Genomic DNA, 15384 nt, shown 5'->3' on the forward strand with positions numbered 1-15384 from the left:
TGTATTTCCTATCGCTGCTTGAAGTTTTCCCTTTCAGATTCAGGTTAATTCTTATTTACAATCAATGTTATTTGTATGTTAGATTAGTAATATTGAATGCTAAAGTTAGATTGTTATTTGTATGTTAGATTAGTAATATTGAATGCTAAGTAGATTATTGATGTTAGGTTAGTGGATACTTTGTATGTTAGGTTAGAGATAATATTGAATGCTAAGTTAGATTATTTGATGTTAGTATTGCATGTTTGGATTATTAAATTAAGTTAGATTATTTGTATGATCAGATTATTGCATGTTTGGATTATTAGATTAATTGTATGTTAGATTATTGGATTGATAGATTAAGTTAGATTATTTTTATGTTAGATTATTGCATGTTTGGATTATTAGATTAATAAATGATTTGTATGTTAGGTTATTGATGTTAGATTGTTGGATTATTAATTTGTATGTTAGGTTAGATGAAAATGCCAGACAAAACATGGATGACTATACTTCGTACCGATCCTAAATATAGTGAGGGGGTTGACAAATTCATAGAATTTGCTGAAAGGTCTACAGGTAGATCATCGATTGCATGTCCTTGTGTAAGGTGTGCAAATCGAGTATATGAGAATAAGAGTGTGGTTAGATCCCATCTAATTGTATACGAAATAAGACAAAATTATGGTTTTTGGTATTTTCACGGTGAAAAGAGATCAATTGGACGTCAACTTGTAAATGTTGTTACCGAGAATGTGGATGAAGATGAATCAGATGATGAAATTGAAGACGAACCGATCAATGAACCACCAAATAACGAGACTAATATCATGGAAGACGAACCTGTTGAAGTTTGTGAGGATCATCTAATGGAAGATATTATTGCTGAGGATCATCTAATGGAAGATATTATTACTGATTTGTACCCTAATGTCAACATTGATAATGAACATCCGAGTGAAAATGAGCCTTTTGTTGATGATGCTACGTTTTACAAATTGTTGGACGATTCGAAACTACCTTTGTATGAAGGTTCTCGCATTTCCAAATCCTCAACTATTCTTAAACTTCTTCACATAAAGAATGTAGGTCAGTGGACAAACACATCATTTGATTTATTGTTGAGTTTATTGAAGGAGGAAATACTGCCAATTCATAATCAGCTACCGAATTCGTATTATGAGTGCAAGAAATTCATTAAAGACATGAGTCTATCGTACGAAACAATTGACGCGTGTAAGAATGATTGCATGCTTTTTCGTAAAGAGGATAAGGATTTGCAGCAATGTAAAGTTTGTGGGCTTTCTAGGTAGAATGTCAATAAATCTAATGGTGCAATTCGAACGAAGGTGAATGGTAAGTATATACCCAACAAGTCTCTGCGTTATTTTCCATTAAAACCGAGGTTGCAAAGATTATACATGTGTTCCAAAACTGCTCCACGCATGACTTGGCATAAAGATAACAATCCCGAAGATGATGTGGTGAGACATCCTGCTAATTCAATGACATGGAAGACCTTTGATAACTTGTACCCAAATTTCTCAACCGAACCTCGAAATGTGCGACTTGGTTTGGCTAGTGATGGTTTTCAACCTTTTGCTAGTGGAAAAACATCGTACAACATTTGGCTAGTTATTCTCATCCCTTACAATGTCTCTCCTACCACATGTATGGACAAAAACAATTTTCTTCTTTCAATGCTCATTCCAGGACCAAAAAGTCTCGGTGATTGTATTGACGTATTTCTTGAGCCACTTATTGAATAGTTGACGGAATTGTGGAATACTGGTGTGAAGACATACGATGCAAGTAGAAAATAATACTTTAATTTACGGGCAGCTCTTATGTGGACTATTAATGATTTCCCGGCATATGCAAATTTGTCTGGATGGAGTACAAAAGAGAAATTGGCATGTCCGTCTTGTAATCAGAACACCGCGTCTTTGAGGTTAACAAACTGCCAAAAGGAGTGTTACATGAATCATCGACGATTCTTCCCGTCTAATCATCGATGGCGCAAAGAGACCGATACGTTTGACGGGAATACTGAGTATAGAGGTCCTCCTGTACTATTATCGGGTTCCGAAATTCAATTTCAGGCGCGAGATCTAAAGGAAATTTGTTTGACAAAGTACCTGCCTAAGAAAACGAAAGTTATACATGAATCCCGAGGTGATAGTTGGAACAAATTCAGTATATTCTTTCAATTGCCTTACTGGAAATCTTTGATGTTGAGACATAATTTGGATGTAATGCATATTGAGAAGAATATATGTGATAGTTTGTTGAGAACTTTAATGAATTTCAAAGAAAAGACCAAGGATGGAATTAAAGCAAGGAAAGATTTGGTCATAATGAACATAAAATATTCCTTACATCCGGTTGAAGTTGATGGTGTTCTTCGGTGTCCGCCGACCCCCTATGTATTGTCCTCAGAACACAAGAAACGTTTATGTCAGTTTTTGAAAGATATTAAAATGCCCGACGGTTTTTGTTCAAATATTGGGGCGTGTGTAAACATGGAGGAGAAAAAAATTTCAGGATTGAAGAGTCACGATTGTCACATTCTATTACAATATCTCCTTCCACTAGCTACACGTGGCCTACTTCCCGATGATGTGTACGATGCCGTGGTGAATTTAGCAAGGTTCTTTCGGTTGTTTTGCCAAAAAAGTTTACAACGCGGGCAATTGGAAACATTACATGACGACATTGTCTTGACACTTTGCAAATTGGAGAAGATCTTTCCACCTTATTTTTTTGATATAATGGTGCATTTGCCAGTTCATTTAGCTTTTGAAGCTTGTCTTGGAGGGCCGGTTCAGTATCGATGGATGTATCCAGTTGAACAATATATGAGCACACTCAAGAAATACCTTAAGAATATGAACTTTCCAGAAAGTTCAATCAGCGAGAGTTACCTTTTGAATGAGAGTATGAGCATGTGTGCCCGATATTTGGACGATCAAGAGTCAGATGATGAATCGATAAATACAAGTACAATGATAAGAAAAATTAAGTAAGTTAATTTTCAAACCGGCCACACATTACGAGTTTGGAATATTTATTCTAAATAATCAAAAATGGAGAAATTGATAGAAAATAATTGTTATAACTTATGAAAAGTTTAATAAATAGATAAAACTAAGTTCAAATATATATGTTAAACCGCTAAGTTATATCAAGTATATTAATTGGTTTAAATATAACAAGAAGCTGTTGTAGCGTAGTGGTTAACACCTCTGCCTGTCACTTGCAAATAATATTTAAAGTTTTGCTATTTCAGGGAAATTGGGATCAAATCTCACTAGCTGCAAATTATATTTAAAGTTTTGCTATTTCAGGGAAATTGAGCAAAATCCATTGGGTTGGAAATATATATACTGTTCGGTTGTTTGACTTCGGTTTGAAGTAAAAGCAACCGGTTCGGCCAAGAAGTTCAGTCAAACCGGTTGGTCAACTAGAGTCCAGTTAGGAGATCGGTCAAACCGGTTCGGTCAACCGGTTCGTCCAAGAAGTTCAGTCAACCGGTTGGTCAACTGGAGTTCAGTTAGGAGATCGGTCAAACGGACATTTAATGAAAGAAGGCTCCGGTCAACCGACACTTAATGCAGCCGCTCCAGTCATATAATGAAAGAAGGCTCCGGTCAACCGACACTTAATGCAGCCGCTCCAGTAATAAATGAGCCGCTCAGTCATAAATGTTCCGGTTATTAAATGAGCCGCTCAGTCATAAATATGTTCCGGTCATAAATGTTCCGGTTTGATTAAATGCTGTCAAGCTCCGGTTATTAAATGAGTAATCCAAATCCAGAAGCAATCTCCAAGCAGCAGGTAGCTGTCAGGCATGCTTGTCCAAATCCAGAAGCAATCTCTAGGCAGCAGGTAGCTGTCAGGCAGGCAGCCGGCTAAGAGCATGTCTGCCATGTGTCCAAATTGATCTGTCCAAGAGGGAAGGCGTGCAAGCCTCTTGATCATTACCGGTTTCCAGCGGCCAATCTCCTGGAGAGAGAAAATATGACCGTTGTCATATTTTTCATATAAATAGAAGGCAAGGAAGAAGTAATCCAAGAACAAGCAAAAAAAAAAGCGATAAAATTGTCAAAAACGTTTCTGAAAATTATTAAGAGAGAGAAAGTTGTATTGTGTTGTGTTATTGTATTACATCAATAATGAGTTGGTGTAACCGGCGAGTAGCGAATTAGGCTCGACCGGCATTGTAAGTGTTGTAACATTCAAGTTAGTGGAGATCCTTCACATAATCTGAGAAGAAGGGGTGACGTAGGAGGGTTTGCTCCGAACATCCATAAAAAATCTTGTCTCGTGTCTTTTACTTATTTCCCTCTTATTTACTCCAAAACCGAAATACGTTAACCGAAATATAATCCTACTCCAATAATCAAAACCGGTCTATACATACTCCTTAAACCAACTCCTCATAAACTTCATCCGAATCGTATTCGTTGTTTCAGATTGAAACGGACATTTCCGCACTTGAACTCGGTTCAAGAGTCTGTGACAATCTGTGTAGTGTTAAGAGCGGTTTTAGTCTCTAACCGGACTATCACCAAAGTGTTGTGTGCGTTGTAAGCGGCCACCCTTTCTGAAACCGGAAACACCCCGGTCCTCCAAGGGCGTCCCCGATCCTAACATACAACATTCTCCATATTCATCGCTATGGAAGACTTATCTAATGGCACATCATACACATATCAACCGGGTGATCGTGAGCGTGCTCATTGGTACATTTTAAAAAATTGTCGTGAAGCAGAAGAATATTATAAGTAATTCCATTAATTACATCTTATATAGGTATGATTTAAGTAATAATTTAATCTATCATTTGCGCAGCGATTTTGTTCAATCATGCCCTCCTAATATTTCCAATGAGGCTCGGGATAAACAATATGTTAGATATTTCCAAGAAAGAGTAAGTAATCGTCTTAACAATTTTCTTTTTTAGTATATGACAATTAGTTTAACAATTATTTCTAATTAATATATAGGTGGAGCAATTAACCGATCAATCCGATAGGACAACGAATCTTAAGATTTTAGGACGTGGGCCTACATTGTATGCAAAGAAATATAACTCGTGCAAAATAAATGGGTACAAGTTTAACACTGAAAAACATGACGAGAGCTTGACTACCCAAAATAGCGGGGTTTTGGTTGTTGGTAATAATGGGGCCGAGACTATTAACTACTATGGAGTGATCAATGAAATCATAGAAGTGATATTCTTTTGTGGAAGACGAGTTATTCTCTTCAAATGCAAATGGTTTGATGTTTATCACAAAGATCGGGGCATTAAAGTTGATAAGTATGGTTATGTTAGTATAAATATCAACAGGATTCTACAGACTCAATTAAATGAACCATTCATAATGGCAAGCCAAGCACAACAAGTCTTTTACTCTACAGATATAGCATCAAGGCTTGAATGGAAAATTGTGACACCAATAAATCCCCGTTACTCTAATTAAGGTTGAATTATTTTCTATGAAGGGTTACTGGTAAATTGTTCTTATAAACATTACATTCAAAATTTGCAGTTATCATGGAACCTAAAAGAATACAAGGAAAGAGTTTAAGCAGCGCGCTAAACGACCTTGTACAGAGGACCGAGGAGCATTCAGAAGATCCTATGCAATTATTTAACTCTATCGGGGAAATTGATTTGGACCTTGATGATGTGATGAATGTCGATAGTGTACCAAACACTAACTTTGAAGATGATGCTGATGATCATGAGACACAACCCCCGTCTGAGGAGCAAGATGGAGGTACCGGTGTTTGCTTAAGTATTTACACTAGTAGAAAAAAGGGTATTAGTAAGGGCTAAAACCGTTACTGAAAGCATCGAACGCCGTTACTGAAACTTATTTGTAACGGCACATAAAACCGTTACCAATCGTTACAAAAAATTACGTTACAGAAACTTCACAGGTATCAGTAACGGCGTTCGAAAACCGTTACTGATAGTCATTGAATAATAGTAACGGTTCTAGCCGTGTAAAAACCGTCACAGAAACAACAAGAGAATCTGTAACGGTTTTAGAAAACCGTTACAGATAGTAATGGAACAACAGTAACGGTTTTAGCCGGCTAAAAACCGTTACTAAAAGACTGCTTTTATCTGTAACGGTTTTCGAAAACCGTTACAGATTCTCGTGTTGTTTCTGTGACGGTTTTTTATTTCTTAAACCGTTACAGTTAGATTTTTATTAACGGTTTTTGTAATTATTTAACCGTTACTAAACCCTAATATTTTTTTTTTACAAATTTTTACCTATTTAAAACCTCAATCATTAACCAAAAACCAAAAACTACAATCATCAATAACTAAAAACCAAAAATACAATCATTAATTCAAAACAATAATCATCCAGAAACTACAATCCATCCAAAAACTATAATCCATCCAAAAACTACAATCATATCACAAATTCACAAAAACCATTAATTAACGTATTTCAAATTACATTTCAACTGACCAGAATTGAAGTGGGAAAGCGACGATCACGAGGAAGGGGATCATCTCTAAGTAGGAGGGGCATCATCTCGAGTGGGAGGGGCAGGTGGAAGTTGATCACGGGGAATCCTGGATAATAAGAAGTTCATTGTCGCTCTCATCTCAAGCATCTCATCCCGCATTCTCTCACGCTCTCTTCGAGCTTCTTCACGTTCATCTTCACGCTGCATCAATAACTCTTCGCGCTCCATTTCACGCTGCCTTTGTGCTTCCTCACGCTCCATTTGACGCTCGACTAAGGCTTCTTCGCGCTCTCTCCGTGACTGAAGCTTCTCAGCTTCACGCTCCTCTCGCATCCTATGTATCTCCTCAAGTAAAAGTGCGTTTTGCGTGTCACCGCACTGTGTGCTAGTACCACCACGAGCATCAGGTCTAAAAGATCTAGGTGTGACACATAAGAAAACATTTGTGTTTAATGAATGATTAATGTAAGAGCTATTTATAAACACATTAATTTACCTTGAATTCCGGCGTGAGAAAGCGACGATCAAGTAGATAATTCCAATCACTAATTTCGATCTCGGGAGGGGGATTTGCCCTAATCGCTTGCTCGTCACCTTCACGGGATTTAATGTACATGGTGTTCCAATGACATCTCCATCTATCCCATAATTTGTTGGCTTGAAATAAACTTTGTCTTCGATATTTGTTGATGTCATCCCCCACAGCCACGAAAGGATCCTAAATAGTTAACATTAAAATACGATTATAGATTGTGTTGAATACATAATGGACTTAATAATATAAAAAGTTATATACCGTGATAGCCATCCATATGTGATTTGTGTGGAGCTCAGGTCCGACCAACGCAAAGTCCTATGAGGTAGTGCATTGGAGTCTCAAATGACACTCCCAATATGCCTCGACCAAGCTGTGTCCTATTCTCGCACATTGGTTTACCATCAACAGGGTTAAATTGAAGAGTCATCTTTTGCCCCGCTTGCAATCTACCAACAGCTTTATTCTTGTTCTTGCCCCGTCTCCTTCTCGAAATAGATCCTAAAATTAAACAAAAAATTATATAGGATCACAACAACTAACTTAAGCAAAAACACAAGTACCTCCATCTTGCTCCTCAGACGGGGGCTGTATCTCATCATCATCATCACCGGGGATAGTGTTTGGTACACTATCAACATTCATGACATCATCAAGGTCCAAATCAATTTCCCCGATAGAGGTACACAATTGCACGGGATCTTCTGAATGCTCCTCGGTCCTTTGTATAAGGTCGTGTAGCGCGCTGTTTAAACTCTTACCTTGCATTCTTTTAGGTGCCATGATAGCTGCAAATATTGAATGTAATGTTTAGAAGACAAATTTACAAGTAACCTTTCATAGAAAATAATTCAACCTTAATTAGAATAACGGGGATTTATTGGTGTCACAATTTTCCATTCAAGCCTTGATGCCATATCTGTTGAGTAAAAGACTTGTTGTGCTTGGCTTGCCATTATGAATGGTTCATTTAATTGGGTCTGTAGAATCCTGTTGATATTTATACTAACATAACCATACTTATCAACTTTAATGCCCCGATCTTTGTGATAAACATCAAACCATTTGCATTTGAAGAGAATCACTCGTCTTCCACAAAAGAATATCACTTCTATGATTTCATTAATCACTCCATAGTAGTTAATAGTCTCGGTCCCATTATTACCAACAACCAAAACCCCGCTATTTTGGGTAGTCAAGCTCTCGTCATGTTTTTCAGTGTTAAACTTGTACCCATTTATCTTGCACGAGTTATATTTCTTTGCATACAATGTAGGCCCACGTCCTAAAATCTTAAGATTTGTTGTCCTATCGGATTGATCGGTTAGTTGCTCCACCTATATATTCATTAGAAATTATTGTTAAACTAATTGTCATATACTAAAAAAGAAAATTGTTGAGACGATTACTTACTCTTTCTTGGAAATATCTAACGTATTGTTTATCCCGAGCCTCATTGGAAATATTAGGAGGGCATGATTGAACGAAATCGCTGCGCAAATGACAGATTAAATTATTACTTTCTTAAATCATACCTCATATGAAATTAATGGACTTACTTATAATATTCTTCAGCTTCGCGACAATTTTTTAAAATGTACCAATGAGCACGCTCACGATCACCCGGTTCATATGTGTAGGATGTGCCATTAGATAAGTCTTCCATAGTGATGAAAATGGAGAATGTTGTACTTGTATTTATGGATTCATCATTTGACTCTTGATCGTCCAAATATCGGGCACACATGCTCATACTCTCATTCAAAAGGTAACTCTCGCTGATTGAACCTTCTGGAAAGTTCCTGTTCCTAAGGTATTTCTTGAGTGTGCTCATATATTGTTCAACTAGATACATCCATCGATACTGAACGGGCCCTCCAAGACAAGCTTCAAAAGCTAAATGAACTGGCAAATGCACCATTATATCAAAAAAAGAAGGTGGAAAGATCTTCTCCAATTTGCAAAGTGTCAAGACAATGTCGTCATGTAATGTTTCCAATTGCCCGCGTTGTAAACTTTTTTGACAAAGCAACCGAAAGAACCTTGCTAAATTCACCACGACATCGTACACATCATCGGGAAGTAGGCCACGTGTAGCTAGTGGAAGGAGATATTGTAATAGAATGTGACAATCGTGACTCTTCAATCCTGATATTTTTTTCTCCTCCATGTTTACACACGCCCCAATATTTGAACAAAAACTGTCGGGCATTTTAATATCTTTCAAAAACTGACATAAACGTTTCTTATGTTCTGAGGACAATGCATAGGGGGCCGGCGGACACCGAAGAACACCATCAACTTCAACCGGATGTAAGGAATGTTTTATGTTCATTATGACCAAATCTTTCCTTGCTTTAATTCCATCATTGGTCTTTTCTTTGAAATTCATTAAAGTTCCCAACAAACTATCACATATATTCTTCTCAATATGCATTACATCCAAATTATGTCTCAACATCAAAGATTTCCAGTAAGGCAATTGAAAGAATATACTGAATTTGTTCCAATTATCACCTCGGGATTCATGTATAACTTTCGTTTTCTTAGGCAGGTACTTTGTCAAACAAATTTCCTTTAGATCTCGCGATTGCAATTGAATTTCGGAACCCGATAAAAGTACAAGAGGATCTCTATGCTCCGTATGCCCGTCAAATGTATCCGTCTCTTTGCGCCATCGATGATTAGACGGGAGGAATCGTCGATGATTCATGTAACACTCCTTCTGGCAATTTGTTAACCTCAAAGACGCGGTGTTCTGATTACAAGACGGACATGCCAATTTACCCTTTGTACTCCATCCAGACAAATTTGCATAAGCCGGAAAATCATTAATAGTCCACATAAGAGCTGCCCGTAAATTAAAATATTGTTTTCTGCTTGCATCGTATGTCTTCACACCGGTATTCCACAATTCCGTCAACTCTTTTATAAGTGGCTCTAGAAATACGTCAATACAATCACCGGGACTTTTTGGTCCTGGAATGAGCATTGAAAGAAGAAAATTGTTTTTATCCATACATGTGGTAGGAGAGACGTTGTAAGGGATTAGAATAACTGGCCAAATGCTGTACGATGTTTTTCCGCTAGCAAAAGGTTGAAAACCATCACTAGCCAAACCAAGTCGCACATTTCGAGGTTCTGTTGAGAAATTTGGGTACAAGTTATCAAAGGTCTTCCATGTCATTGAATTAGCAGGATGCCTCAACACATCATCTTCAGGATTGTTATCTTTATGCCAAGTCATGTGTGGAGCAGTTTTGGAACACATGTATAATCTTTGCAACCTCGGTTTTAATGGAAAATAGCGCAGCGACTTGTTGGGTATATACTTACCATTCACCTTCGTTCGAATTGCACCATTAGATTTATTGACATTCCACCTAGAAAGCCCACAAACTTTACATTGCTGCAAATCCTTATCCTCTTTACGAAAAAGCATGCAATCATTCTTACACGCGTCAATTGTTTCGTACGATAGACCCATGTCTTTAATGAATTTCTTGCACTCATAATACGAATTCGGTAGTTGATTATGAATTGGCAGTATTTCCTCCTTCAATAAACTCAACAATAAATCAAATGACGTGTTTGTCCACTGACCTACATTTTTGATGTGAAGAAGTTTAAGAAGAGTTGAGGCTTTGGAAATGCGAGAACCTTCATACAAAGGTAGTTTCGAATCGTCCAACAATTTGTAAAACGTATTAACATCATCAACGGGAGGCTCATTTTCACTCGACCGTTCATTATCAATGTTGACATTAGGGTACAAATCACCAATAATATCTTCCATTAGATGATCCTCTACAATAATATCTTCCATTAGATGATCCTCACAAACTTCAACAGGTTCATCTTCCATGATATTAGTCTCGTTATTTGGTGGTTCATTGATCGGTTCGTCTTCAATTTCATCATCTGATTCATCTTCCTCCACATTCTCGGTAACAGCATTTACAAGTTGACGTCCAATTGATCTCTTTTCACCGTGAAAATACCAAAAACCATAATTTTGTCTTATGCCGTATACAATTAGATGGGATCTAACCACACTCTTATTCTCATATACTCGATTTGCACACTTTACACAAGGACATGCAATCGATGATCTACCCGTAGATCTTTCAGCAAATTCTATGAATTTGTCTACCCCCTCACTATATTTAGGATCGGTACGAAGTGTAGTCATCCATGTTTTGTCCGGGATTTCCATCTAACCTAACATACAAATTAATCTAACTTAATCTACCAATCCAATAATCTAACATACAATTAATCTAATAATCCAAACATGCAATAATCTAACATGCAAATTAATCTAACTTAATCTACCAATCCAATAATCTAACATACAATTAATCTAATAATCCAAACATGCAATAATCTAGCTAACATACAAATTAATCTAACTTAATCTACCAATCCAATAATCTAACATACAATTAATCTAATAATCCAAACATGCAATAATCTAGCTAACATACAAATTAATCTAACTTAATCTACCTAAATCCAATAATATAACATTCAAATAATTTACCTAAATCTAACATCAAATAATCTAACTTAGCATTCATTATTATATAACCTAACATACAAATTATCCACTAAACTAACATCAATAATCTACTAACAAGCTAACATTGATTGTAAATAAGAACTAACCTGAATTTTGAAGTGCAAACTACAATCCGCGGCAGCAAAGACAATGGCAAATTCAAACTAGAATTGAAATGGATGCAACCTGATTCAACAGTTCAAACGCAAAAAATGATAATGAAAACCTGATTCAATAGTTCAACATATATAAGAAGTTAACATTATTGAATACCTGATTATACCGTTCAAACGGTATTGAAGAACGAATTCAACAGTTCAAACGGGAAATTCAGAATTTCTGCAAACCAAAAATTGGATTATGTTGACAGGAGGATTGGATATACAGCTAGATTTTGTATACCCCAAATCAAAAATCTTAGCAACAAACAATTAACTTTTAATCTCAAGATTCTCAACTATAAAACAAGTGTTAGTGTAACTAGGATTTATCAATGTATTATTCAGGATTCCTTCAATTGAACTGTATTATTAATTTCACATAATATTAGAATATGTAACTAGGATTTATCAACATCCACTATATATATTTCCTTGTAATAATCTAGATCCAAAGAAAATAGAGCAGAAATACCATGACACTCTAAATATTTCTTCAAACTCTCCATAACAAACAATATCAGAATCAGTATCTAAATAAACTATGAGAAATCAATCTCAACCTATCAACCTATCATATGTATTCAACAAAATCCTATTTGATTCCATCCTAAATTTGTAAAACATCCTAATATCAAACTGTAAATCCTATCTAGAACCATATATATACAAACTGTAAATCCATAAATAACAAAAATCCATAAATAACAAACAATCCAGGTTGTTCAATGTTAAACAAACGATATATATACAAACTGTAAAGTCATTACAAAGAACAAAAATTGACCTAATATAGTCTAACGATCAAGGAATGCAGTATGCTTACCTGGCGTGATTGATGAATGCAGGATGATTAATGGAATCTTCTATCGGCGGGGCAAGCGGCGGCGGTTTCCGATGATTGGATGAATGTGGGCGGCCGGCGGATTGGGGGTAGAGAATAGGGAAGAGAGAACTTACCTGCAGATCGATTGCATCTTGGATGATCGGAAGAAAACGACGGATTAAAGGAGTCTTCTATCGTCGGCAGCGACAGCGGCAACGGATGATCGGAAAACGAGAGCGCGGAAGAAAACGGAAGAAGAAAGAAAAGAAGAAGGAAAAAAGAACTCGGCGCGGGAGTTATTATAGGATATCTGTAACGGTTTTTACAAAACCGTTACAGATATTAGTAAAGAAGTTAAAAAGTCGACTCGGTATCTGTAACGGTTTACTGATTAACCGTTACAGATACTCTATTTGTAACGGCTTATATAAACACCGTTACTGATATTCTTTATTAGACCGTTAAAAGGGAAGCAGTATCTGTAACGGTTAATCGTAAAACCGTTACAGATACCAGCGAAGTAAATTAAAAGACGGTTCAACATTTGTAACGGTTGATTTAAACCGTTACAAATACTATAGTAATAACGGTTTTGATAGAAAACCGTTACAGATATCCTCACTGAAAACGATAAAGAGACACCATATCTGTAACGGTTTATATGACCGTTACAGATTCACTTATAATAGTAACGGTTTAATATAACCGTTACTGATACCAAATATTAGTAAGGGCTTTCGAGCGCCGTTACTAGGAATCGTTACAGATAACCTCTTTTCTACTAGTGTTAATTTGTTATGGTCCTATATAATTTTGTGTTTATTTTTAGGATCTATTTCGAGGAGGACACGGGGCAAGAACAAAAATACAGCAGTTGGTAGATTGCAAGCGGGGAAAAAGATGACTCTTCATTTTAACCCGGTAGATGGTAAGCCCATGTGCGAGAATAGGACAGCGTGGTCGAGACATATTGGGAGTGTCATTCGAGACTCCAATGCACTACCTCACAGGACTTTGCGTTGGTCGGACCCGAGCTCTACTTAGCTAGATCACATATGGATGGCTATCACGGTAACTTATTATATAATTAACTTTTATGTATTAATCACAATCTATAATCGTATTTTAATGTTGACTTTTTAGGATCCTTTCGTGGCTGTGGAGGATGACATCAACAACTATCGCAAACAAGGTTTATTTCAAGCTAACAAATTATGGGATAGGTGGAGATGTCAATGGAACACCTTGTACGTTAAAGCTCGTGAAGGTAACGAGGTTGCGATTAGGGCAAATCCCCCTCCCGAGATTGAACTAAGTGATTGGCATTATCTTCTTGATCGTCGCTTTCTCACTCTCGAGTTCAAGGTAAGTTAATTTTTATAAAGAGACCTGAAATTAATCATTCATTAAACACAAATCTTTTCTTATTTGCAGAAAACAAGTAATGTGAATGCGCAAAATAGGTCGCGTGTTGTGTACAAGAATCATGCGGGCAACATCTCATTTTCGCAAGTGGAGAAGCAAATGGTTCGTTTTATCATTGAATAACAAAGTTTATAATGTTATTACGTTTTTATTAATTATTAAATTTGTACAGGAGAAGACTACCGGTACGTCGCCTAATTTTGCGGAATTATTTCTCCACACTCATACAAAGAAACCAACTCTGCAAGATCCAAATCCGGAGGTTCTCCCTATTATTCAAGAAAAAGTGGTAAGTCGTGTTTATTAGTTTTATTTATTTTATTTATTTTATGTATGTAATCAAATGTAATTTGTGTTTGTAGACTGCCTTGCGAATTGCTATAGAAGAAGACCCGACTAGGAATGACCTGCAGTTGGCTGAGTGTGCGTTCGGGTCTCAGGGACATGGGCGAGTCGTGGGTATGGGCTCAAGTGTCACACCTACATGTTTTAGAGCAGATGCTCGTGGGGGTTCTAGCATACCGCGCAGTGACACGCAACATTTCCGTGAAGAAAACCGAGTTTTACTTGAGGAGATGCAGAGGATGCGAGAGGAGCATGAAGCGGAGAAGATTCAGTCACAGAGAGAGCGCGAAGAAGCCTTACTCGAGCGTCAGATGGAGCGTCAGATGGAGCGTGAGGAAGCACAAAGGCAGCGTGAAATGGAGCGCGAAGAATTACTAATGCAGCGTGATAAATTACTAAAGCAGCGTGAAATGGAACGTGAAGAAGCTCGAAGGAATAGACAACAATCAGTTGTAGAGCGTGATAGAATGCAGGATGAGATGCTTGAGATGAGGGAGACGATGAACTTCTTATTATCCATGGTTCCCGGTGGTCGCCCTCTACGTCCACCTGCCCCCCCCCCCCCACTAGAGATGATGCCCCTTCCACTTGATCGTCGCTTTCCCGTGTATTCTGGTTAGTTGAATTGTTATTTGAAGTACGTTAATTAATGGTTTTTGTGGATTTGTGATATGATTGAACTTTGTGATATGATTGTAGTTTGTGGATGGATTGTAGTTTGTGGATGATTATTGTTTTGAATTAATGATTGTGGTTTTGGGTTTTTAGTTATTGATGATTGTGCTTTTTGGTTTTGGTTATTGATATGATTGTGATATAGGTAAAAATTTGGAGAAAAAAAAACGATTATGGTTTAGTAACGTTTTAATGAATTAAAAAACCGTTTTTCTTAAAAATTCCTGTAACGGTTTAACAAATAAAAAGCCGTCACAGAAACTTCATAGGTATCAGTAACGACTTTCGAAAACCGTTACTGATATAATTGTCTTTCAGTAACGGTTTTAAGTCGGCTAGAACCGTTACTATTGTTCCTTTAATATCAGTAACGATT

The 15384-nt window shown here is 36.9% G+C and overlaps 1 protein-coding gene across 1 annotated transcript; it reads left to right on the forward strand.

Annotated features, from left to right (window-relative positions):
* The first annotated feature begins 5545 nt into the window (after positions 1-5545).
* On the forward strand, positions 5546-14953 carry LOC124913187. Its single transcript, XM_047453791.1, has 4 exons — positions 5546-5771; positions 13393-13484; positions 13707-13928; positions 14429-14953. The coding sequence occupies exons 1-4, from the start codon at positions 5546-5548 to the stop codon at positions 14951-14953; spliced, it is 1065 nt and encodes a 354-aa protein (XP_047309747.1).
* Positions 14954-15384: the final 431 nt, after the last annotated feature.

The sequence above is a fragment of the Impatiens glandulifera genome, chromosome 8 (assembly GCF_907164915.1).
Source record: "Impatiens glandulifera chromosome 8, dImpGla2.1, whole genome shotgun sequence".
NCBI lineage: Eukaryota > Viridiplantae > Streptophyta > Magnoliopsida > Ericales > Balsaminaceae > Impatiens > Impatiens glandulifera.